The 27,431-nt window shown below is 38.7% G+C and overlaps 1 protein-coding gene across 2 annotated transcripts in view; it reads left to right on the forward strand.

Moving 5' to 3' along the window:
- Nucleotides 1–27,431, forward strand: part of slgA (proline dehydrogenase slgA) — a 241,874-nt gene that overhangs the window by 188,957 nt on the left and 25,486 nt on the right. For both annotated transcript variants that reach the window (XM_067159275.2, XM_067159276.2), the window contains 2 exons: nucleotides 5,891–5,955; nucleotides 7,522–7,706. In XM_067159275.2, the coding sequence (XP_067015376.2) occupies nucleotides 5,891–5,955; nucleotides 7,522–7,706 (250 nt within the window). The remainder of the gene's footprint in view (nucleotides 1–5,890; nucleotides 5,956–7,521; nucleotides 7,707–27,431) is intronic.

Genomic DNA, 27,431 nt, shown 5'->3' on the forward strand with positions numbered 1-27,431 from the left:
ATAATCTGTATGTGAGCATACCAGTAAGTTTATTAATCTTTTAAGTCAATAATTGTTTTATTTGGTGAAGAGTACCTTATTGTCGGAACATCTCGTGAAATATGTGAAAGTTTAATGAAGAGTACTTCGTTCTCATTCCTGTAACTGACAGAGATGGCCAGTGTTTAATTGATTCACTGCATTTGTGTTCAGCTTGCTAGTGCTAGGTCTCGCTGGATGGATGCGTCTACTGTTGATGAAATACTTTGTGAATTTCTCCTCTTCCTCATGATCCAGCAGTTGTTGTGTACGTGTGTAAGAGCTGTGATAAGAGGGGAGAAGGAATTCACAGCCCCTATGAACTGAAATAAAGTATGGCGGGGGATAACTCAGCACTTGGAGGATTACTACATTCTTTCAGCTCAGCATGCTGTACTCAGCTGGGCTTGGTCGGTCATCAGCAACATTTTTGAGTGAAAAAGATTCAATGTTAACTCTGTTGTAGAGTATTATTACTGGAGGGAAAATGAAAATTCCAACACCATGAAGGAATGGGTTATTCATGTTGATATTGGAAATGAAATACAGCCTTTCGCACCAGATTGGTCTCGGGGGGGGGGGGGGGGGGGGGGGAACTACCTCTGAGGTTAATTGAGGTACAGTGACGTGAAGCGTGTGCTTGCAAAACCTGCCTTGCCGACAGGTAAATTGTCGCCACTTGAGAGGGGTAGTAGCTGCGTGTGTTGCCAAAATGCATCTATGGTACGTGCGTGGTAGCATTGGCTGATGAAAGGAGGCATACTTGGAGACCTAGGACAAGACCAACTCGACAATAGCACATTGTTTGAATGTCCCGGAGAGACTCTCAACAATAATGGAAGAATTTAGAGCTTCAGTGACACTGCATGTTGTGCGACAAATAATGTGTTCATTTGCAGAACGTGGTAGTCCTGCATGCGGGACCTCACAGCATCGACATGAGAGGCTGTCCTCGTATTGAGGGTCACACTGGGCCAATGAATGGCGTAATATAGTCTTCATTGATGAATTGCGCTTTTGTCTTGGCCACGGTAATTGTCACAATCGTGTCTGAATCCACATTGGGGAGTCTTATTGCTAAGAGGCAGGCGGAGCGAATCCCAAGATTTCAGCCTGGGGAACGATAGACTTCTATGTAGACCTCATGGCTATTGTTACAAATTGGATATTTCAGCAAGACACAACTGGATCTCCAGCAAAGCTTGCTTTTACAGTGACCTGCCAGGTTTCTAGGCAGCAGGCATAGGATGTGATTCTGGGCATTCCCTGTGGTGACCTGTGTCCATATTGTAGGTACAACCTTTCATGGAGTTGCAGTTTCCATTTTCCCTGGTATGTTTAGCTGCATTGAAGTTGTCTATGTAAGCAGATTGTAGTAAGGGATTGAGCTTCACCAAGCCCAGATACATTTCAGAGATTAGAGTGGGGGCAGGAATGAAATACAAACTATAGTTCTCCTGGTTGTTAAATACTATATTTCACTTAGTTTTTGTTCCCAAATACAGCTTCTGATTGTGTTCATCATTTTCATTTCTGTGTTGGATTGATTAAAGTAGGAACAGAAGACTCTTTAAAACGGAAGAGTTTGCTCTGACCCGTTGGCTCCACAATATGCTGAGCAGGAGTAGTAATGAGCATGGTGCTGTCTTTGTCCCCACTTCATACAAAGTTCCTGGCTATGTTTTCCTTGCGATGATTTGTGGTTTTTATTTTATTTAAATAAATAAAAATTTAGTAGTCAGTTTGTTTAAAATCTGAAAGAAATTTGAGATCACAAGGAAACATAGCAGCAACTTCCACTTCTATATGTTTGAATCCTACCTTTCTAAAGAAAAAACCTTATTCCTATGGAGACCACAGGGTTGTTAAACAAACTTACAGATTGTGTAACAACATGGTTGCTTGATTCTGAACTGTGCAACCAGAGCTGATCAATGTATTTGTGAGGGGGAGTCGGTGTGGACGGTGCCAAGTGCTAAACGACACAACGAGGACTCTCCAAGAAGAAGTGCTGCTCGTTGCCTGCAGACTGGACATTTTGACCTGACATTATCAGTCTTCACTCTTCATTTTGAATTCAGGCTTTCAATCAGTATACTTGACACTAAAAATATATTACTAGGAGTTAGGGAACATGTTAGCATTGTGCTAGAAGATGGACGAGAGAACTAAGTGAAGAGGTCAGAATGTCCAGGGAGATGTTTTAGTTTAGAGAAGGAGAGGAAGTGTGTCCGCGGCTCAGCTGAGGCTCCATCTACCCAAAAAAAGTATCCTCCTCGACACCTTTTCTTTCCAAGGGAGAAAGGTGGACTTCTTTATATATCATTGAAATACTAGAGAACTATCAAAACAGAGATGGACAGATTACACTGTAGTTTATTTGGCACGATGTTTACTTCCGTCCTGGAGTTGGAGAAAGATGAAGCCTTTATCAGGAGGGCACATAGTTCACCATCAGCTCGCTTTGCCAGGCTCTGTGATATGCCTATTGCTTTCCTATTCATTTGTACCATGTGTAACAAAAATAATTGCTCAAACTTAGAGCTCAAAACAAACCACAGCTTAGGATTGATAGTTGTTTGGTGTGATTGAGAATTATATTTCAATTATAATCCTTTAAGAAGCTGCTAAAAAATGCAGTCTCATTCTCGCTCTCCTGACCTTGCGCGGGATCTTAGGAGGCTGGTGTAGGAGACTCGAACTGAATCGGAGGAAGAGCTCGAATCCTTGCTGCTGTTTATGCTCCGCATGACACATGCTGGAGTCGGAACTTGTACGGCAGCTTGTATTGCCTGTTGTTACAATGAATAAACTTTTAATGTCCACCAATTCGATACAGTAATAATGTTGTTTATACATGTAATTACAACATTCTAATCATATACAGTACTAGTTTCAACGCATTTTTGCGTCATCTTCAGCTGTACATATAAATCGAAAATAGGCAAATTATATAAAACTCGTGATAGATGTTGATTGTGTGTGATATAAAACCCTATGAAATCTACATTAAAAAAAAACACACACAATAAAACCTTATTGAACAAGTTAAAGACTTGCGAGTCAAACATGTACTGAATGCTGAATAACAGTTCACAAGTTGATTCATGTCCCTGTAGACATACAGTAGTAAGCTCAATAAATCTGGTGAGCGATTTACAATAATAAAATATTTTGTGTTTTAAAACTTTTTAGACCTTGTTTCAACTACAGTCTAGAAACTGCGGAGTCATCTTAAAATAATCGTAAATATTGCTGAATAAAATTTAGGTATGATGGAATTCTTCAATATCTAAGGCCTATGAGGTGGAAACATAAATGACTCCTTAAGATGTAAACAGGAACTATGTTTCTCAGTTCAAATGTGGAACCTGTGAAAAATAAATAAAAAAACACCAGTAACGATTTGAAGCGGAAAGTTTTAAGATTCTACTCAATAATATAAGTGTATGTAAGACTCTCCCCATACGGCCGTAGACCGATCGCAATGCAAATAACGTGCAGTAAACAATGAACAGCTAGTCAGGTATGCATATCTGGACGGGACAAGGGAGGGGCTATAGGGGTAGGCAGAAGTAGGGCGTGTGGATGGGAACTGGTGGGCGTGGACTACGAAACTAATATTGAGAAAACTTGTTGTGCATAATACTTAAAATTAAACTCTTGTTTGGAATTTGAACATTTTTGAGAAATGCTATAAGGAAATCAAAGAGAACTTTCGGTGTCTCGAATATATCATTTAGATTGAGATTTCCATTGAAATACTGGTCTAGATGGATATAACAGAATTCAGTAGCATCCAGCAACGGTCCTTTACTTAAAGTCTCTAGTATCTGAATGTCTTGCTCCTAGCTTGTGAAATTGTTTTAATTCGTGGATATGTTGGCCTACCGCAGAGAATCTATTATATCTCGCGGCATTAACAATGTTCAGCATATCTTATCTTGAAGTTGCGCCCAGTTTGCCCGAGGTAGGCGCTACCACAGTCATTGCACTGAAATCTATTTACTCCTGATCTGCGATAAGGATTGGATTTATTTATAGTGGCTGAATTATGCAACACCTCCGTACTCCTATTCGTACTCCTCAATATTAGTTTCGTAGTCCACGCCCACCAGTTCCCCTCCACACGCCCTACTTCTGCCTACCCCTATAGCCCCTCCCTTGTCCCGTCCAGATATGCATACCTGACTCGAGCTGTTCATTGTTTACTGCACGTTATTTGCATTACGATCGGTCTACGGCCGTATGGGGGCGAGTCTTGCATACACTTACATTATTGAGTAGAATCTTAAAACTTTCCGCTTCAAATCGTTATTGGTGTTTTTTATTTACTTTTCACAGGTTCCACATTTGAACTGAGAAACATAGTTCCTGTTTACATCTTAAGGAGTCATTTATGTTTCCACCTCATAGGCCTTAGATATTGAAGAATTCCATCATACCTAAATTTTATTCAGCAATATTCACGATTATTTTAAGATGACTCCGCAGTTCATGGACCGTAGTTGAAACAAGGTCTGAAAAGTTTTAAAACACAAAATATTCTATTATTGTAAATCGCTCACCAAATTTATTGAGCTTACTACTGTATGTCCACAGGGACATGAATCAACTTGTGAACTGTTATTCAGCATTCAGTACACGTTTGACTCGCAAGTCTTTAACTTGTTCAATAAGGTTTTATTATGTGTTTTTTTAAAAATGTAGATTTCATAGGGTTTTATATCACACACAATCAACATCTGTCATGAGTTTTATATAATTTGCCTACTTTCCGATTTATTTGTACAGCTGACGATGACGCAAAAATGCGTTGAAACTAGTACTGTATATGATTAGAATGTTGTAATTACATGTATAAACAACATTATTACTGTATCGAACTGGTGGATATTAAAAGTTTATTCATTGTAATTCTCTTACCTTAATTGCCTGTTGTTCACAAGAAGTGTGAACATTTATGTAGTGCTCTTGGATTTGAAGCTTCCATGGTCTGTTAAACTATCATATCGTTTGTGTTTTTTTTTTTTTTTCTGGGGTGAGTGACTCGAATGGTTGAGGCACTGACTTTGTGCCACCAACTTGGCAGGTTCAATCATGTCTCAGTCCGGTGGTGTTTGAAGGCGCTCAGATACATCGCCCTCTTGTCGGTAGATTTACTGGCACATAAAATAACTCCTGCGGGACTAAATTCTGGCACCTCGGTGTCTCCGAAAACCATAAAAGTAGTGAGACGTAAAGCCAATAACATTTTTATAGTTATTTTTGCAGGCTGAATAGTGTTGTACAGGTTGCTGTCATTTTGAATATAAAGCAGTATTGTTTATCAGGGTGACTGACGTAGCACTCGGTCTCGCCAGGCAGCTAAAATAAACTATGGAGGTAAATGGGGGTCTATTTCAGCTACCCTGGGGGAGATCGCACAGTCGGCAGCCTGCATATTGGTCAACACAGTCACAAGTATGATTCACACATTGGCGTATGGGTGGTTGGAACTTTACTGAACCTGTTACCATACAACATTTTTGTATAATTTTGGTAATATCAAAAGGAATAAATTTATTAGCAGGTTAAAAATCCTTCTCCGCTTGCTCCTTGCACAAAATTATTAGATAAGAGGATTAACTCTCGTAGGTGATCTGTCTATCCCTGTTGGTGTTGCCTTTTTTTAAAGTAAAGTACAATTACCTATTGAGACACAAGCAATATTAGAGACAGCATTCATAATGGATGTTTACTTTTTTATTTATTTGAAAGTAAGAAATCCATGTTCGTGGATAATAAAGGTTCATCATTAAGAAACAAGAAAAGCTAGTAAGTCAAAAGACTCCATGATGTGATGTTTGAACATTGCTCCTCTGTTTTGCAGGAGCCACATTCGGCACTGGGATCTGTGCTATCAAGCTGACAGCCTTGGGTCGCCCACAGCTGCTGGTTAGTGAGTCATACTTTGTAGCCACTTGGTGCAAGGTAAAGGGAATACCATTTCATCAAACAAAAAACTGTCGTAAAGAAGTTTCTAATGCGTGTTCTTGAATTTCCTACTTTGAACCAGTCTTCTTTTGCAGTAATTTGGGACGTACCATCCAACGCTATTGAAATAAACACAGAATTGAAATGTAGTAACCTGTTCCTTGCACCAAATTGGTGAAAATATATTTAAATATCTGAAAATTTCATAGTTTTATTCTTATTTGAATTTCTTCTTGATTTGCTGTTATAAAAATGTCAATCTGATTTCTCTTTGTGTAATCATGGCCAAGCAGTTTCATGTACATTTGCAGTCTTTCGTAGGTTTCTTGATTGGTGGAATTTTCTCAGTAACTCACTGTCTACACTTCATTCTGCACCTTCTTAAATATCCCTTGCTATTCCTTTTTCAGAACATTTGAATCTTAATATTTTTTCATCTGCTTCAAGGAATCTGATTTATTTTGTGGCGTAGTCTAGTAAATGAATTTACAGTTCACTCACGGAGTTTCCCACTCGATGCCGTGTTTACTCACGATCATAACAAAACACCACAGTGCCATTCCAGAACAGTTCACAACCATTGAGCATAGCCACCCGACTTATTGGTGTGCACCAGCGCAGCAGAAGATACTGGTAGTTCCCATGTCCAGCTTCTTCTAGGATGTGTTGATATATCCTCTATCACTAATCAGACGGAAAACGAAAGAATGAAGATATTGGCAAAAGAAAGGGAGGGGCCAAGAAGGCCTTGCAAACGTTAATGCAGCCTGGGTCAGAAAAGAACAAGGAGCCTGCCACAAGTAGAAACAATGCCAGGCTCATCTACCAGGATACAGAGGATACAGTGGATGTATTCCACAGACAGGAGCTTCCTTATCACGGGCCTTAATGATTTGCTGAACCATCCACAATGTTGCTGCTACTCTTGGTTGTGTTATTATACTTCACATTCTGCCCTCGTCACCATAAATTTCTGTAAAGATTCAGTTCCTGTTTCATCTCTGGGGTTGTTTTCACTCCCTGAATGTAGGCCAATGACCTAGATGTTAGGCCTTTTAAACAGCAATTAAGCCTTCTTTCATACTCTGGGCCTTGACAAATTCTATACACTAAACATAAACTACTTTTTCTTCCCAATAAATGTAAAATGACTCTGAAACTGACGTGCAATCATAAACTGTTTACATTAAAAAGTAGGGTTTTTCACTCATACAGATTAAAACTGTGCAGGATACTAAGAAAAGTGTCTGCTTATAATTGTAGGAACATCAAAGTTAATGCATTGTACAGTCCGTTTGCAGAAATTGGTAACTAGATGAAGTTGCTGAAACATGTCAGTTGATCAACTTAGCCGATACATAGACAGTTGACGGTGCATGGGTTGAACAATTTAATGATGTTGTGTTGTACGTGAATAGACAAACGTGACTCACATTGCTTTGTAGCTTCACCATGGCCCTGAATTCTTCCTTTAATTCTAAACTAAAATTGGCTAACTACTAACTCTTTTTCTGGTTGTGCTTACAGTTGCAGCTGTCGGAGGTGATCATGCGTACCCGCCAGTACATGACGGATGTGGTGGGGGGCACAGGTAGCGTGATCTCCCATCATGTCAAGGCTGAAGACCTGGAGAAGAAGTTTGAACAGGCCTGTCTCTTGAGCGAGGCACCTGTTAAGAAGTTCCTCGACAAGATCACTTACGACAGAGAAGGGTGAGTTCTTGCAGTTAGAAAAAAATTAGTTTCAAAACATTCTCGAGAGTAGGTAATGTTTTATATGCACTGAAGAGTTGCACATCTTTTAAGAGTTTCAGAGAGATTGTCTTAATGTTAGGGTTACAACTTTTCCTCTGATAGAGGGGGGTGGGGGGGAGGAACCTTATCACTTGATGTCTTGTATGGAAAGATAAGAACGTGAAAAGGAACCCACAATAGCAGAGATGTAAACTACTATGGATTTTCCTTAGTTTCTACGGATTTCTCACATATACTAGGACAGTACGGAATTGGTACTGATTATTACAGATGTTACAAATTTGATGGGTTTAAACTCCGTTCACTATAGGCCTAACTCATTTCATCATGTCCAAATGTGAAGTTATGTACCGTAATTTCTAAGAGGCAAATGTGTTCATTCCCAAAGTAAATAACCCTACAATCAAATCCTAGGTCATAAGTTTATAAGAATTGCACAACGTTTTTCACCTTCGCAAACGTAAAGACTCTACACAATTGGCTGAAATTTTGAAGGGAACAGCGTATCTCCAGGAATGTGATACAGCTTCTTGTATACCGGCTCTGCAACAATAAACAGTCGTGAATAAAGCGTTGATAATCCAATGCAAGCAATAACATATCGAACGTTCATACCTTAGTTCAGAAGATGATACAGTTCATCAGCTGCCTCAAAGAAATTATACGCTCTACCCCGGCGACTGGAATGGAACATTGATGATGATGATGATGATGATAATGACGACGATGATGTCTTAATAGGAAATATACGCTTTAAGAAATAAATTTCCTTCCATCGACGTGCCAGTGTAGGTAGCTGTATCGTAGACGAGGATGTAATTCGAAGTGCTGTTTTTCCATTTTCTCCCCAGATATGAAAAACTTAAGTTTCATGTGGTACCTCGCATAGGAGAGACACTAGTAAAATACAGTTTGTGAAAAAAATTAGAAGATGGTGACATTTGTGTACAACCTTTGACTGTGAGTGTAACATATTTGGCAAACATATTCCCTGCATATTTATTTGATTTAGTTAATGAGTTGCCTGCTTTTGTTACAAAACACAGCGTCACTTTATGTAGTACAAGCCTATTGCTGTGTCACATATAAAAAATAAAATTAAAGCTTAAAATCAATGAAGAGCCGAGTGACAGAAAGATTTCTGGCAAATCAACATTACTGAAAGCAGTACACAGAAGAGTTTCATTGCTTAGGACCATCTAAACTTTCACCGAACCACATGCAAGTGTGATTTTTCAGTTAAAAATGGAGGATGCAGTGACTGCTGATGTCATGTGAAATCTAAAAATCGTGAGCACCTGTACATCAAAGGGCGATGCAAGACACTAGTAGTTTCTTACTACAGAAAAGTGACTGTAATGATGTTAAAACGTGCTAAATGAGATTTCATACGTTTTTTGGTTGAACATAACCTTATTTATCCACACCAGACCATTATTCACGGCCGACTGCTGTATTGTTAAAACGTACTGTATGGAAGTGGTAGTCTGAGTCAACTCGTATTCTACTGATGACTGCAAATTGTATCCATTGATGTTTGCTTACTTTTGTGAGAAAAGAGAACAGATTGTTACTCTACTGCTTGCTTTGGTGAAATGTGACAACACTGGGGAAGGATAGAGAAATTAAGATGCTGAAATGGGAAAACTTTTCATCATTTGGTTGTGACAGTGCAAATGCAATGGTTGGTAAACTTAGCACTTCTATTTAAATAGAGAATGTTCGCTCAGCAGGGCTTAGTTTGACAAGTTTCACACAAATGCTTTAATTTAACTAAACTTTATATACAGGTTGATTTTGCTACCGATTCTGCTTTTGTAATTTGTTTCACACTTACACCTTTTCTTTAGTCCTTAGTCCTGTAATCTACTCTCACGTGGTTCAATTCGAAACAGACACCCGATGCAGACCAGGTTTCTTTTCACAGGTTGCAAGAAAGCACGCAGTTTCCCTTTGTTCACTCTTAATTTTTGTATTTGAACACACTGTGCAGTCCTTTGTGTTGTTTTTCTCTTTGGAATAAATAAAATATGGGTTCCCATTCAGCCTTTCACATGTGTCATGTGTTGATTAATGACCTCGTTTTGCTGATCCTCGCATAGACTTTCTCTTGGCCAATAGTTCTTCCACCAATTTTCTCTTAACTTCGGAAATATCAGAGGACAAGTAACTAATCTCATTTTGGTCCGTATTGTAGATACAATAAGTAGAACATTTTCAAGATTAAAATTATTGTGTCCACCATTTCAATACAAATATATTTTTTAGTGTTTAAATTCTACATGAATTAAAAACACTAGTTAGGGACATGTTTCGCTCTAGTTATGGGCATCTTCAGCCTAATACTAAATCTTAAGGTCAAGAATTAAAACTATAAACATCGGAACTTAATAGTAAACTTAATACTAAATACAAAGGTCTTATGCTTTTTACATAGTTTACAATATGTACAGTATGTACAATATGTACATTAACTTTGCCAGAATTTACGAACAATGAATTTATTTTATAATGACCAGATATCCAAATTGTAGATTGGATTGATCACAGCATGAATTGGGGTTTCTCAAATTGTATTGACTAGAGATTTATCACAGCGTGAGTTGGGGTCTCTTCAATTGTTATGGTGTCCTGAGTCGTTCAGACACAACCACAACAATTGGTCCCAGCTAACGTCTACAAGACAAGTAAGTTCATGTGATAAACACTCACTCTGCAATTATCATCATATTGGGTTCCACATTCTTCATTCTAGTTCCCTGTTTTTTCTCTTATCCAGTTACAGACAACTCATATTCATCCCAAGGTTGAACAATGCACCAATGAGAACTTAATCAACAAGAATGACGTAATATTCCAAAAAATTTATCCGATCAACTGTAATTTTCAACATACATAACCATGCTTCTTTCTAAAGGAATATTCAAACTGATTCATACCCTAACATGATCAACTTTAACCAAGGTTCCGGTTTTGTAATAATTCTTACGACTCAGGCCACCATAACAATTGAAGGCACCCCAACTCACGCTGTGATAAATCTCTAGTCAGTACAATTTGAGAAACCCCAATTCACGCTGTGATCACTCCAATCTACAATTTGGATGTCTAGTCATTATAAAATAAATTAATTCATTGTTCGTAAATTCTGGCAAAGTTAATGTACATATTGTACATACCTTCCTTACATATTGTAAACTATGTAAAAAGCATAAGACCATTGTATTTAGTATTAAGTTAAGTTTACTATTAAGTTCCGATGTTTATAGTTTTAATTCTTGACCTTGAGATTTAGTATTAGGCTGAAGATGCCCATAACTAGGGCGGACTGGTGTTTTTAATTCATGTAGAATTTAAACACTAAAAAATATATTTGTATTGAAATGGTGGACACAATAATTTTAATCTTTTAAGTGTTTAACTTAATATCCGAGGAACCATAATATCACTGTCGGAATTCTCTGACTGCATCAATGTCTGAATCTCTCATAAAGGTACGTTTAAGTTTGCTATCTATGTTACTTGTATACGCCATGATGTTCAGCGAGTATGCAAAACATAAATAGAAAGGCTTGGTTGTTCATGCTGGAATTTGTTTGTAGTATTTTGATATATATCTAAATATTTTATTAACTGCTTCGAGGAGTTAACACAACCACTGGTATTGCACATGAAGCGTATAATTACCATAAGATGATTGTAAATCACATGTTGGGTTCCACCAGCATTCAACCTCTTTCAGAAAAACATAATGTAGGGGCTGGCTCGCCAGTCAGTCGACCAGTAAAGGTTAAGGGAGTGTCAGCATTTTTGAAACATCAGAACCCTTCAGTGGTTATACAAGGCTGTATCTGTCACCTACTACACTTAGCTGCCAGAAAGTGCAAATGTGGAGACATTTTTAATAGAGATATATTTTATTACTGAGAGGAACTCAAAAGGAAAGAGAAAAATACAACTGCAATTGAAGATGTATCAGTAAATGAGTGGACCTGAGCTCAAAAGCCACAAAATCTTGGAACATGTCAGCACAAGATGGTTATTCCTCAGTGATTCAATAAACAATGTATTAGAACAATGGGAGCCATTGAAATTGTCTCATGTTGGTGAAGAATTCATGTCAGGAGAAACCAACAATAGCAAATTTCTTGCAGTGCAATGGAAAATGATGCCACAAAACTTTTACTTTTTATTTCTGAAGAACACACTCCCTGTTTTCACAAAGTACAAGCTCCCTCCATACATAGTGGCTAGGTACATGAATGGATTGATGGTGGATTTAACGGTAAGGTTTGTGAAAGCTGAAAAGATTGGAAAGCAGTTAGAAGTAAGTTTGAAATGCATTACAGATATAAAGTTCAATAGCGGGAGTTGTCAGTAAGATGAGTACGATCTTGTAACTGGACATTAAGCGAGGAAGTGAAGCTTGCTGTTTATGTGGAGATGACATGAGACAGTTCTTCAAATTGGTAAGAAATTTCTTCACTACAACGTGCAAGTACAGTTTGGACAAATGCCCATTTCATGACTGTGGGGCAGCATGCGGAAGTGGTGGGTGTTTTGTTGAAGGCAATTACTTCGTTTTAGTCATTTTTGTTGTTGAATTGTTTCAGAACCTAATTGAAAACATTGGCCAAGACAAACTGGAAGTGGAATTTGCTTCCTACCAAGCAGGTCCATTAAGTGAAGGCATTTTCAACTGTAAGACAATGAATGTAGCATGGTCTAAAATTTTTGAAGCTCTAAAGATGCTTCTGGAAATTTTAAATATTCTATTCTTCCTCAAGTGACTCCATTTTAGTGATACCTCACAGCAGTGCGAATATTCAGTATTGTTTGCAAGAATCAAGTACGAGTAAAAAGGACTCTCTGGTCTCCTGGTGGAAAAAAAATTGTCATCATGCTCGGTGACTGCTTTTGATGTAAAAGCAGTTGTGAAAATGCTACAAGAATAGTTGAGTTATGTTATTGTGTGTAATTGTTTGTTTTTAACGTGTAGGAATACATTCTTTACATCCTTACTACTGTCCCCTAAATAGCTCATAACCATATGAAGAGTGTTAATGTGAGGTACTTTGACCCCATCATTAAAACTGAGGGAACTTCTGTTCTTGGTGAAACTTTTCCTGACTTTTCATCCTGTTGACCATCGTACCATTTTCTGCTGTCAATCTCACATTTTTGTGCAGTTGCTCACAATAAATAACTCTATACAGTTTTAACCTCGCCTGCAAAAAGTCTTATCTGTAATTCCAGTTACTTACTCGTATCGTTTATATGAATACAGTTGAAACAGTTTATTGCGACGACGTATTGGATATAACTGCAAAATCTAACGTTCCCATTTAAGTCCTATATAAATAGTGTATTTTAAAAATCGCTTAGTTTGACATCACTTATTAAGACATCGTACACTCACGTTCATAGAAAAACAGAACACCTTCAAAGACTAGAGATAGGAAGTTCATATTCACAGGACATGTTCATTAGCATGTTCCGCAGAAACGATCAGCATTTCATTCACCTAGGTTCAGCATGTGTCCTGTTGCTTAGTAGGCACTGCGTCCTCCATGGGCATGCGTGATGACATTGGCGTGTATAAGGCGCGAATGGCGCCCTGGGGGGTAGCCATCCATGCTGCACTCACCTGGTTCCACAGTTCATCTTTGGCGGTTGGCATTGGGTCACAGCGCTCCACCCGTCGTTTCACCATATCTCACACATTTTTGATTGGCAACAAGTTCGGTGATCAGGCGGGCCAGGACAACAGTCTGACTTCCTGTGACAACAAGAAGGCACATGTTCGTGCAGCAACATGTGGTCGCACATTGTCCTGCTGAAGTATGACCTCTGGGGTGTTGTGCAGAAAGGGTATGGCTACGGGTCGCAGGATGTCGTTCACATAGGTCAAACTGGTCACAGTGCCCTGGACACGCACCATGTACCCAATAGCACCCCACACATAAGTCCTTGAGTTGGTGCTGTATATCGTATGCAAATGCAGTCAATGTGATGCCTCTCCCCCTGTCTGCAGCGAACCAAAATGCGGCCATTATTTTCAAACAAACAGAACCTGGATTCTTCTGAAAACACTACCTGCTGCCATTACTGTCCCCAGTGACATTGTTCCATACACCATTGCAGTCTAGCATGTTTATGCACATGAGTTAAAGGTAGGCAAAGAAGTAGACGACGTGGCGGTAACCGAGACCATAATAAACGGCGTCAGACTGTCACTCCTGATAGTGTACGATGTGTTACACTGTTCCACTGTTGCGCCAGAGCCAAGGAGGATGCAGATCTGTCCTGCAATGCCATTCGGATGAGATGTTGATCTTCTCGGGGGTCGGTCTGGGTGGTGCGACCAGACCCATCTCGTAGTGTTCTACGACTGCCTTCTGTGAACCATTCTGTACACACCCGTTGCACTGCCGACACACTTCGTCCCACACGAGCAGCAATTTCCTGGATGGATGCATCACGTTCTCTTCATGCCAATAATGCGCCCTCTTTCAAACTCGCTTGACGGTACGGTTCTCACATACGTCTGCAAGGCATCCTGCACGTCTGCTCAAGTCACGCTGATCCATTACCTTCTGTTTCTAGCGACGACGAGAGCCGCAGGCACATTTTACCAGTCGGTGGTGGTGCACAGAGATATCGATGTGGACCTTGAACCCGAGGGCGGACATGGTTGAAATGCTAGTCATTTCTGCAGCACATACTAATGCACATGTCCTGTAAATATGAACTTCCTGTCTCTAGTCTTTCAAGGTGTTCTGGTTTTTATGAACATGAGTGTATTATACGACATACTTTTATCACATTTTCGAAGAAATTTATTGGCTATAATGTCAAATGTTGATTATTTTTTTTTGTTACTTATTTGGAAATTGCTGATAACAATGTAAATTTTGTTTTCAAACACTTTCTTTTCAGTAGAGTGTAGATTTCAAATCTGTCTGCTAAATAGTCGAGGGAAGCATCGCTGTGAAGATATCGCTAAAGAAAGGGAAAGTGTTTAATATTAAAGAAAAATCGCTGAATTTTTCACTGAATTTTATTGCAGAGAGTTGTTTTTTGTTCCACATGATGATGTAAATATTGTATATTGTGCTATTTTTATTTCCGTTATGTCTCTTTTGTTTTTTCATTTGTTCCTTCATTTTTTTTGTGGCATTTTTTTAGCTTGTATTATATAAATTAAATTATTTCACCCCCCACTTTCACTGAAGATGGTTCAAACGAGCCGAAACATGTTTGTATTTGATTACATCTTATGATGGAATTAAATGAAATGATGTATTGAATTAGGAGGATACACTTAATTTTTACCTTTGTAAGGTGAAAACCATCAATGAGGAATGATTCTAATATCTTGTAATAACAACACATAATATGGCAATTAGGAAATGGGGAAACAAATGCAGACGTGCCAAGTCTCCCGATTTAAGAGAGAGACTCCCGATTTTTCATCGTTCTTCCCCATCTCTCGATCACCGGGACCGATCCCCCAATTTTCAGAGCAGTTTCAGTAATTTTCGAATTATTTTAAACTCCTGCGCATTTCCTCATTCTATATAGAATTAAAAGTTTAGTTTAACAGTTCCACCTTTTCAATACAAAAATGTTTTAAATGCGGGTTATATTAGAAATGAAACATTTGGAACTAGTTTCGACCTAAGGTCAAGGTCGTCATCAACCAGCAACACGAACTGCACAACATATTAAATATTCCATGAACAATGTACATATATCGCAGAAATATTGTGGTTTGAAGCTATAAAGTTAAAAGTTGAAGATGAAACAGTCTAAATGGAGATAGTTTTAAATTATGCATAAATTGCATTAATGTAAAGCACTTGGCTGCCGTTGAAGGATAATTCAGTTTGATCAATGTGGATGCTGAAGATTCTTGAAAATTTGTATATCCTTCGCTACAATGTTCAAACAGCTGTAAGTCATCGAGGGAAAGAAATGGAAAGTGTTTTAATATTAAGGATAAATCGCACATAATATGGCAATTAGAAAATGGGGAAACAAACTCAGACGATATATGGCTGGTCGATAGTAGTTCTAATGAAATCAGATGTCGGTATGGGGCACGGTGGCCAGTCATGTGCTCCTCTTTGCTCTATAGCACAGTCAAATACTCATTGTCTTTGGTCAAAAACTCAAATAGCTTAATAGGGTGTGGAAGTCGCAAGCGAGTAACCTAAACTCTGAAGTAGCACAGCGTAGACGTCTAACCTGCGTAAGTGCTGGTGTTGTATGTCTTAGTATTAGTTTTGGCCAAAATGTCAAAAAGGAAATATGATGCAGTGTTTAAAAGTGTTTATAAGGAAGAGTTTACATGTTTCAGTGAATCCAGGAAGAGACCAATGTTCACCTTCTGTACTATACGTAGGTGTGATTTTTCAGTTGCGCATAGCGGGAAGTGCGATATACTCAAACATACACTAGCATCAGAAAGTTTACTCACCCATAAATTTTCACTTACGATGAAATATAGGGGCTATTTGTTGAAAATCAACATGGAAATACCTGATTTTTTTTTAGAGCTAACTATAGTAGTTTTATTACACATATCACTAAATTTTCCTTTACACTGATCATTCACAGGCAGCTAGAAACACAATCACATCTTAAGCAATCACACTGCCTGTTCATCAATGTGTCCACCCTTTGCTTTGATTACTGCTTTACAGATGCGTGGCATTCTAGCTGTTAATTTTTCCGAAGTCTCAGTATTTATACATCCCCAGGTTTCTAATAGACATTGCCACAACCCATCCACACTGCCTGGCACCTTTTCTTTCACTTTCCTGTCAAGTTCTTCCCATGAAAGTTCAATAGGTGACAGATTGGGTAATTGAGGAGGCCAGACCATTACTTCCAATTTTCCTTCAGCTTGTTTCCTTTCTAGATAATGCTTGCACAAATGAGAGGTGTGTTTAGGATCATTGTTCTGCTGTAGAACAAATCCTTCACCAATCAGCTTCATTCCATATGGCACTGCATTGCACGAAAGGATACGGTGATATTGTTTCTTTTCCAGTACTCCCTCTACTTTCACCAAATCGCCAACCTGATTATTTCCAAAACATCCTTACACAATCGCATTTCCTCCACCATGCTTCACAGACAGAATTATGCAGGATTCCATAACCTTTTTCAAATTTAGATTCATCCGTCCAAAGGATCCTTTTTCATAGTTCAGCGGTCCAGTTAGCATGCATTTTGGCCCACTGTAGCCTTTTCTGCTTGTGTACTGTTTTCAACAATGGTTTCCATGCTGCTACGCGACCAAACAATCCCGCCTCAGGCAGACGATTCTTCACTGTTGTCACAGACACAGGTTGCTCTCTTGTTTTATTTATCTCTGAGCAAATATCTATCACTGTACGCCTTCTGTCACGTTTGTTGTGTAATTTACGCAACCTCATTTTTAAGCATATTTATTTGATGCTTTATTTGGTGGGCGGATCATCCGCCGCCTTCATGTATCGTATTTCCCACTCACTACAGCAGCATGTGTGCTGTTCAGGTGGGAATTCAGGATGGCAATCGTCCTATGAGTCAGAGAAGGTCATGCGCACTAGCGACTGCTAGGGACTCCGTTGATTGGGATGAAAGAGTTGAGTCTGTTATTGTGTGGTTCGTGTGCTCGTTTCTGTGCGTAGTTTCGTTGGAGTTTTAGACCACGTGTTTTTTCTTGTGGTTCTGTGCTTTTCCCCCTGTCGAAGTCATATGTTAATAATGTAAGAGACATTTTGATCTGTTTTGTATGTGGTAGTTTCGCGTATTTCAGTGCTTTTGTGTTGATCAGAGTTCATAATTTTAATGACCAGTGTATTTCAGAGAGTTGTGTCGGTGACAGTTTGTGGTAGTTTCTCTTCACATGATGACTACAAAACATAACAAACGTTATCTCCAAGTGTTCAGGGATACCTATAAAACTGAATTTCCGTTCATTTTACAGTCTCATAAAGGAAACTATTATGCATTTTGTTCCGTGTGTCGGTGTGATATAAATATCTCGCATGGAAGGAAAACTGGTATTGTAGCTCACAGTGTCACACAAAAACACAAAGATAGTGTTAGCTGTCTTGAGAGGAACAAAAAAATAAGTAATTTTTTTGTAGGTGGGAAGGATGATGATGCAGTCACTCGAGCAGAATGTTTGTTCACGGCGTTCATTGTCGAACATAACCTTGCATTGTCTTGTTCTGATCACGCAGGGCCATTGTTCAGAAATATGTCCCCAGATTCAGACATTGCGAAGAAGTAGGCGTGTGTGCTAGAACAAAAACATCTGCCATAATTAATGAAATGGCCCGTGATGCAGATAGTAAGGTCGCAAGCACCTCACATTCATGTCATAAGATCAATGCTGACGGATATATTGAAGGACATTCTGTGTAGGTTTGTTAAGCCAGTGGTTATAAAAATATGTCCTACAGTTTTAGAAGTGGTCTATCACACGAGAGAGAATCGGAAAGCTGATGATGATTTAGTAATTGGCTGTTCAGCATCTTGTCTTGTAGAAAATTTGGCACCTGAGGAGAAGAAAAACTTTTCTTTGCATGTCAGGAACTATTTTATTGCAGTTTGTGATTATATTATTCATAAATTTAATTTGAATAGTGATGTTTTTGTTAATGCTCAAGTAGCTCAGATAAATTCTTTGCAGACTTCTTCCTTCCATGCCATAAAGTATTTTGTTTCAAAGTTTCCTGTTATATTGCCAGTGAAAGATGGTGAAGATGACCAAGAAGCAATGGATGCATTACAGTGCCAGTTTTGTGCTCTCCAATTGGAGGATTTACCATTGTCTGTTGTGCAAGAAAAAAGAGTAGATTGTTCTTGGTCTGCTATAGGGGATATACGAGGTGCAGATGGGTGTTTCAAATATGATAGAATCGCAAAAGTAATGCACACAGCAATGCCGAGTGCGAAAGATTGTTCAGCCAGGTAAAAAAGACTAGAACACAATTCCAGTCGTTTCTGAATGACGAAAATCTCAAACTATTGGTGGTCAAATCGAGTCTAAGTGGAAAGTGTTATGAGCAGCAGTATGACAGTGCATTGTTGAAGAGGCAAAGTTAGCTGCCAGTTCAATGCTAAACAAGTAAACACAGCAGTCTCTGTCACCTACATGTGTATATTCTTCACCATTTGGTAAGTTATAGTCAGTTCTTGACTTATCTGTCTAAATGTTACTATTCGTATGTACGTGTCATAAATGAGAATGATTATTAGGTACATTTTCTTGCAATCGTTTTTGTTTTCTTAGTTTAATATTTTAAATGTAATGGTTAAATCGTATTGTAACTGTAGATATGTATGCCTTTTATCTTGTCCTCTTTTTACCGAGACGATGACGCAGTACACTCGATGAAATCCAAGAATTAAAAAATGTTCCTATTTTTTATTTCTAAAAGTTGGCAGGTATGGGTTTGCTGAGGATTAAATTATGGTTATCTTCAATTTTAGAAGTCTTCCCTGGACGTCCACTGCGTGTTCAATCCTCATGACTACCCGTTTTCTCTCTGCGTTTCACTGCTCTGCGAACGCTGCACTCTGAAATGTTCAATTTTTCGGTTCGACCACCCAGTTTCTTTATAAGCATCTTGGGTTATATTAGCCTTCTTCCCCATATTCAATTGTTTGATGTGTGTTGTTACCGTAGTTATGCCCAGATAACAATGTCGAAAATAAACAATCTGGTACAGAGATTAACATAAAACTGCTCAGGATAACTTCTGCAGGCTAACTGTCGACTTCCAAGACGGCGAGGAAACAAGGACAAGTAATCATGTGAGAGAGGCATGTCTATTACCTGGGAAAGGGCTGAAAGTTATCCAGGTAGAAGCAGGCATTAACCATAAATCTAATACCAATATAAATGGTCCTTTATTGGACATTATAAATTTTCCAGCTAGCTCATTCTTGGTTGCCAGCGTTTCGCCCTCGTGTGCTAGGGTGGGCTCATCAGTTGGTACCTAGCACACCTACCAATACGCTGGCTAGTGCATACAGTGGAGGCCACTGCGTAGGCTGACTGGAGCCACCGGCAGTGCCAATGCACTAAGAGACTTTGTCTCATCACTAAAAATTGATGCCTGCTTGGCCATCAGATGATATAAATGTTGATTCCCATAGGGAATCTGAAATATTTGTCCTGAATGAGCAAATTTATAATACCAATATAAATGGTCCGTTATTGGACATTATAAATTTTCCAGCTAACTCATTCTTGGTTGCCAGCGTTTCGCCCTCGTGTGCTAGGGTGGGCTCATCAGTTGGTACCTAGCACACCTACCAATACGCTGGCTAGTGCATACAGTGGAGGCCACTGCGTAGGCTGACTGGAGCCACCGGCAGTGCCAATGCACTAAGAGACTTTGTCTCATCACTAAAAATTGATGCCTGCTTGGCCATCAGATGATATAAATGTTGATTCCCATAGGGAATCTGAAATATTTGTCCTGAATGAGCAAATTTATAATACCAATATAAATGGTCCGTTATTGGACATTATAAATTTTCCAGCTAACTCATTCTTGGTTGCCAGCGTTTCGCCCTCGTGTGCTAGGGTGGGCTCATCAGTTGGTACCTAGCACACCTACCAATACGCGTAGGCTGACTGGATGAGACAAAGTCTCTTAGTGCATTGGCACTGCCGGTGGCTCCAGTCAGCCTACGCAGTGGCCTCCACTGTATGCACTAGCCAGCGTATTGGTAGGTGTGCTAGGTACCAACTGATGAGCCCACCCTAGCACACGAGGGCGAAACGCTGGCAACCAAGAATGAGCTAGCTGGAAAATTTATAATGTCCAATAAAGGACCATTTATATTGGTATTATAAATTTGCTCATTCAGGACAAATATTTCAGATTCCCTATGGGAATCAACATCTAGACCATAAATCTGTCAATTTCTTGTAAAAGATGAAGTAAAATCTCGCAATATGCACTGAAATAGCTTTATGAATGTGCTGAAGGCTTCCACACATACGTAACAGAACTAAAGTACCACTTATCACACAGAAAACAATTATTTAAGAAAATTAATCATTTTTGTAGGCGAGTCTAAACTTCCTGACGCTAGTGTATACAAACGTAAAAACATAAGAAAGAAACCAGAAACTGAACTTTTCATGTAAAAACAAAGATGTAAATCCTGTGAATGCCGAGGCTTTATTTACGTAATTTATCGTAGAACATAACCTGCCTGTAAATTGTGCCGACCACGCGGTACCTTTGTTTCCCAAAATGTTTCCCGATTCGGAAATCGCTAAACGATATGGGTGTGCTAGAACGAAAACTGTGGCTATCATTACAGAAATGTGCTCGGAAGAAAGGGCGAAAATTGTTACACATTTGCAGGTGAATGCATTTTCTGTTGCTACTGATGGTAGCAATAAAAGCGACTTGAAAATATATCCCATTGTAAAATTTTTAGGCCTAAACTCAATTAAATTCAGAATAGTCTATTCTCTGTTCCTAATTTAGGAGGGGATGCTACTGGAGCTAACATTACCAATCATTTGCTCTCACTTTTCAGGAATTCAGTGTTCAGTTAAAAAACTGCCTAGCTCTTGGTGCTGATAATGCTCTAGTAATGGTAGGCTTAAAGAATGATGTGGCAGGATGTTTGAAGCGGGAAAATAGTGACACAAGCATCGTAGGCTGCTCTTGTCACCTAATTGTTCTTGCTGCTGAGAAGGGTGTGGCATGCTTGCCTGTAAATGTAGATGAAAGTATAATTGATATATTTTATTATCTGGAAAGGAGTGCAAAGATGAAAGAAAAGTTCAGAGAATTTCAGACTTTACACAACACAAAGATCAGGAAAATTCTAAAGCATGTGCCTACACGATGGTTATCACTAAGGTGTTTAGATAGGATTTTGCTGCAGTAGGACCCTTTGGTTACTTTATTCAGTAGCAAAATTGTGAGTAAGGATTCTCAGATGGGAACTGTGAAGACTTACAAAATTTCTAACCACAGTTCAAGTGCAGATGTGTTTTGTTTGTCTGAAAATGTGAACGATTGTCATAACATTTCACCATACCTCAGTTAAAAGGAAAACCCAGTCATCAGTTTCACTTAAAAAAACCTACGGATGACACTAAGAGCTACGCATTGTCACGTGAAGAATGACTGTTCATGTTCCTTTCATCAAATTTACATAAATCTTTTTGCCTTGTTCTCTCAAGTTTTATGGATATCTTTGAGAATCCAAATATAGCTCTTCAGTCAAGTATGCTGCACATCCAGTTATTGAGGTCAGTTTTGGAGGAACTATTTATTTTGTTCTTTCGAACCTGCATCCTTCTTTTCCTTGCAGGTTCCAACTCACAAAACCAGGACTAATCCGCCCCTTCTTATTCCGTATTCCCGCCTCTCTCTCGTTCAAAGAAGTTTATTTATCTGCATAACAACCTCCTTAACTCTTTATCTTCTGGCAGGAACTTGGACGTTTTTTCTTCGTATGTCTCCTTTAATCGATTCTTCCTTAACGTAGTTTATTTTCTTCATATTCTTTTTTTCTCTCTTCTCATTGCTGTCCTCTCTTTTGTACATAATGTAATATTTATTTATTTATTTATTTATTTATTTATTTATTTATTTATTTATTTATTTATTTTTTACTGTACGATACCATTACATATCTGTATTTATCTTACTGTGCCTAGCTATAAGTTCTTCTCTTAATTTTATGTTCAATCTTCAGTTTTCCTCGTTTCTTTAGCCTTTATGTTTTGTTCTTAATTGTTGTGTCTTTACAATTATTTTGTTAGTTTTTATTTTTTTCCTCTATTTTTATCATTAATTTTTTTTCCCTCATTGTTCTGCTACTTATTTTTTTATGTTTGCCTTTGTTACTCCACTGTAAATATATTTTTCCTTTGCGGAACTCTGTAATTTGGCTTCTCGCTGTTTGTTTAATAAATGAATGAATGAATGAATGAATGAATGAATGAATGAATGAATAAATAGGAATGTGATGGCAAGATTTGTGAAACCACACGTTATTAAAAGCTCCTCCTCTCTCCTTGATGTAGGTTATCATACTCCAGCAAATCAAAAGGATGACTGTGATCTGATGATAGGGAACTCTGCATTTGTTTTAGTGAACACTTTGAAGTCTTGAGAAAAAATGCATATTCTTTAAGTCTGTTAGAAAGTGTTTCTCTTCATCATGCAACTACATGGACCACAAATTTTCGTTCAAAGATGAAGTTTTTATTAATGCAGAAGTTGCAGATGTTGCTGCTATAAGTAAGGCATCATTTTCTAGCCTTAGATTTTTAATTAACAAGTTTCCGTACATTCTGACTAGTGAAACAGAACATTTAGATAAAGAAACTACTCCCAGTTCTATAACTTTCAGCTCTAAGAAACAGACCTGGCAAACATTGGTTGGTCAGATGAAATCAGCTGATGGTGTACTTAAACATGAATCTCTAAGGTGATGCTTGCTATTTTATCAATTACCGGGCGAGTTGGCCGTGCGCGTAGAGGCACGTGGCTGTGAGCTTGCATCCGGGAGATAGTAGGTTCGAATCCCACTATCGGCAGCCCTGAAGATGGTTTTCCGTGGTTTCCCATTTTCACACCAGGCAAATGCTGGGGCTGTACCTTAATTAAGGCTACGGCCGCTTCCTTCCAACTCCTAGGCCTTTCCCATCCCATCGTCGCCATAAGACCTATCTGTGTCGGTGCGACGTAAAGCCCCTAGCAAAAAAAAAAAAAAAAAAAAAAAAATCAATTCCAAATAGCAATGCAGAATGTGAAAGGATTTTTAGCAGAATCACAAAGACAAAAACACAGTTAGGATCCTTGCTGTCTGAACAACCTTTGGAGAAACTTTTAACCTTAAAATCAGTTCAGCAAGGCAAGTGCTTTGAGCAAAAATTTAGTACAGAGTTTCTGAAGAGGGCTAAGTCAGCTTCGGGTGTGTTGAACAACAATTAGTCGTGATGTGATCAGCATGTTGAAGGATGAAAAGTTGCATGTTCCTAAAGTTCACGTATGTCCAGTATTTAGTATTCCCGTATAAATAATGAAGGCCAAATAGAGTTATTGTACTGAATTATAATGAATTAGTACATGTTCTGCCATCGCAATTCGCTGCCAATTTCTTCTAATTTTTTAACTAAATGTGAGCATCGAGAAGGAATTGGGTGTAGAGATCAGGCCAGCTAGGAAGACGTCTGGAAGGGCATGCGCACTTTGTACTATCCCGCGTAGCACATCCCCTCCTAACAGAGCTCCTGCTACAAGGACAGTTCAGTGCATAAGTTTACACTCAGCAGTCGCGCGCTGCTTTCTAATTTCTCATTCTGTAGTAACTGTGGTTATTGGTGGTGTACGTTAGGTCTATCTGTAACCAGTATGGAAGGCGTTAAAAGTAGCCAGCCTCACAAGGTGCTAAAGTGTCAGACTTGTGCAGCAATCTTGAACATTATGGACTTTATAGAAAGGGAGGCAATGGAAGAAAAGTTTGTGATAGATTGTAAGAAAGTGCAGGAAAGAGTAGCAGAAGCTCTTGGAGTGTCAGAAATTTCTGTGGCATGGATTAAGAGTGAAAAATGAAAAGCAATAGAATTAGGAAAACCTATGGATAGTCTGAAACGCCAAACAAAAACAAAATGCGCACAAAGAATATTACTGGACTGGACAACTTTGACAAAGGTTCTGTACGTAGTATTGTTAACAATTTTTGTTTTGATGAAAAATGTTTACCTACAGTTTCAAAAATTTGTGTAAAGTTAGATAAGACTTAAAGTTCAAAGGATCCAATACTAGTGTCAAGCGCATCCTAATGGAAGAACATAACATAAAATACAAAAGATTTTTTTATTTGAAAAAAAAAAAAAAATTGCCCAGTATCGGGCGGAGGATAGGCCTATAGTGTATACGGATGAAACATATATACATACATCCCATGTATCCAGCAAAGGCTGATCTGATAATTCAATATCCGGTATATCAGTGCCCATGTCAAAAGGAAATTGACTTATAATTGTACATGCTGGCGGTGAAATGGGTTTCAGATCAAAAATTAGATGGATGGCTTTTCCGGCGTTTGCTCTATTAACCAGCGCTTCGTCCCAGGTCTGACACTAGACTCTTCAGAGTGGGATGTGTCAGACCCTACCCACTGACGCTGGGGTGTATGCAGGTGAACTTATCAGAAGCCTATTTACGAAGCACAGTCTGATAACTGCATACGGGAGATAAAATGGGTTTCATCGAGAACTGTCTGCTAATCTGGAAGTCTGGCAGCAAGAGTGGTGACTACCACGATGACATGAATAGTGACATTTTTTTAAGTAGGTGAAAGATGTGCTTAATCCTAATCTTCCACCTCGCAGTGTTCTCGTGATTGACTACGCGTCATTTCTCAACAAGGAAGTAGATCATGCTCCAACCTCCAGCTTACGTAAAGTGACAATCTCCTGGCTAGTGAATAGGAACATTCCACACCGTGAGACGATGTACAAACATGAGCTTCATGCGCTTATCAAATTGCACAAGCCGGCACACACAACCTACGTCCTAGATGAACTCGTAGAACAGTGCGGACACTCGGTCCTTCGACTGCCCCCATATCACCCTGAATTAAACAGTATTGAAATAATGTGGGCAAAAGTGAAGGACTGGGTAGCTTCTCACGTCACCTTCACTACTGACGACGTAGAGAAACTCGCTAGACCGAAATTCGCGTCAATATCCGCCGAAGACTGGAAGCGTAAATGTGAACACACAAAGAAGGTGGAGAAAGATTTCATGAGGGATGAGGAACATTTTGAAGACTTTATGAAGTCCTTTGCGATCCAGCTGGGAGCCGACAACACGTCATCCGGTGAGGACGGCAGAAGTGATGACGGAGGACTCAGTGGAATTGAAGAGCTGTAGTGGACATTATAAAACATGTTTGCGCTCATTTTGTGAATACAGTGTCATTATTTTATTATTTATTATTTCAAAGGCCATTTAAGTCATCTTTGTATACACACGTTGTTGCCTTTTACTCAGCATCTGTAGACCCTTTATGGTGTTTCCTTCTATGAATTATATTTTGTTTCTGTACCCGAGAACAAGTATATCGTTATATATGTCATATCGTTAAGTCACATTTCTTATTTTACAAGAGAGCAACAAAATATTGGCACTAAGGAGTTAGGGACAAACGATCATATAGTCTAACATTGCTTTCTCGCCTTATAGCAAAATTAATTATTTTAATTATTATTATTATTATTATTATTATTATTATTATTATTATTATTATTATTATTATTATTATTATTATTATTATTTATTGTTAGCTGATGTACCCGTGCTTTGCTATGGGATTCTCAGAAAGACTGATTTTGTGGTTTTCCTAACTGAAATCAACATAGGTCATAACAAAAACGTAAGTATGAATGTAGCGATTAAAAGCAATGCTATCATATAAAATACTCGATCAAATGGAAAGCCGCACCTTTTATCACTTTTAACGAACAGTGCTGCGGTTAGATTGCGGTGCCAATCTAATAGTCCAAAGTTCCAGAGCTGGGATGACCAGGCCGCAGATTGCCATGAACACTCATCTGTCATTATTCCGCTAAATATGCACACTGTTCATTCCAATCAGTACCTCAGAGTAGGGATTGAATAGCCCGAATGCTATGATGATCCAGCGTGTTATGTACCAGTAGTATCAGAAAATTTATAAACCAGGGGAATGGCATGCTAAAGAAGAAAGTTACCTAACTCCCCAGCTACTCCCCATCAATATTCAGGCAGGCTGTTACACTCTGTCCGACTGGGCAAGCTGACCGTGTGGTTAGCGGTGCGCAGCTGTGAGCTTGCATCAGAGAGATAGTGGATTCGAACCCCATTGTCGGCAGCGCTGAAGATGGTATTCCGTGGTTTCCCACTTCCACACCAGTCAAATGTTGGGCCTGTACCTTAATTAAGGCCTAAGTCACTCCTAGCCCTTTCCTATCCCATCGTCGCCATAAAACCTATCTATGTCGGTGCGACGGAAATCAAATAAAAAATACTCTGTACGCAGCAGTAATCCTATCTACCGGAGATGAGGGGCAACAGAAGAGACAAAGCACATCACGACAAACAGTGGTCAATGTAATGTTATTGTTGATCAGTGTTATGAGCTTTCTATATTGTAGGCCTACATATTTAGTTTTCTTTCGACTCTGTGATTTGTAAAATATTTTATACCGTAAACTGTAGTTTCTTATTCTCTGTCTTTACATACCGATTTTCATTAAATACTGTTTACCCATTTTCTCGTTACTCGGTGCTGATATGGACTTAGTAACAAAAATTCAAATTCATGAATATCTTGGTGATGGCCAGTATGGTAACAATGTATAAGACAGGAATAATAGGAAATTTAATACTATATAACCTTAGTTATCTAGCATTCATCGACTACTCTTCTAATAAGAAATATTTGAGAATTACATTTTAGGCTTTCCCCTAAACTACCATTTCACTCAGCGTGAATAAAATAATTTACAGCCTAGACTATAGCGACTTCTTTCCTGACTTTGTATACCGATTTTCATCAAGATAGGACTACTAATAACAATAATATTTGAGAATTAGATTTTAGGCCTTCCCCTGAACTACCATTTCACTCAGCGTGAGTAAA

This window comes from Anabrus simplex, chromosome X (assembly GCF_040414725.1).
Source record: "Anabrus simplex isolate iqAnaSimp1 chromosome X, ASM4041472v1, whole genome shotgun sequence".
NCBI classification, from domain to species: domain Eukaryota; kingdom Metazoa; phylum Arthropoda; class Insecta; order Orthoptera; family Tettigoniidae; genus Anabrus; species Anabrus simplex.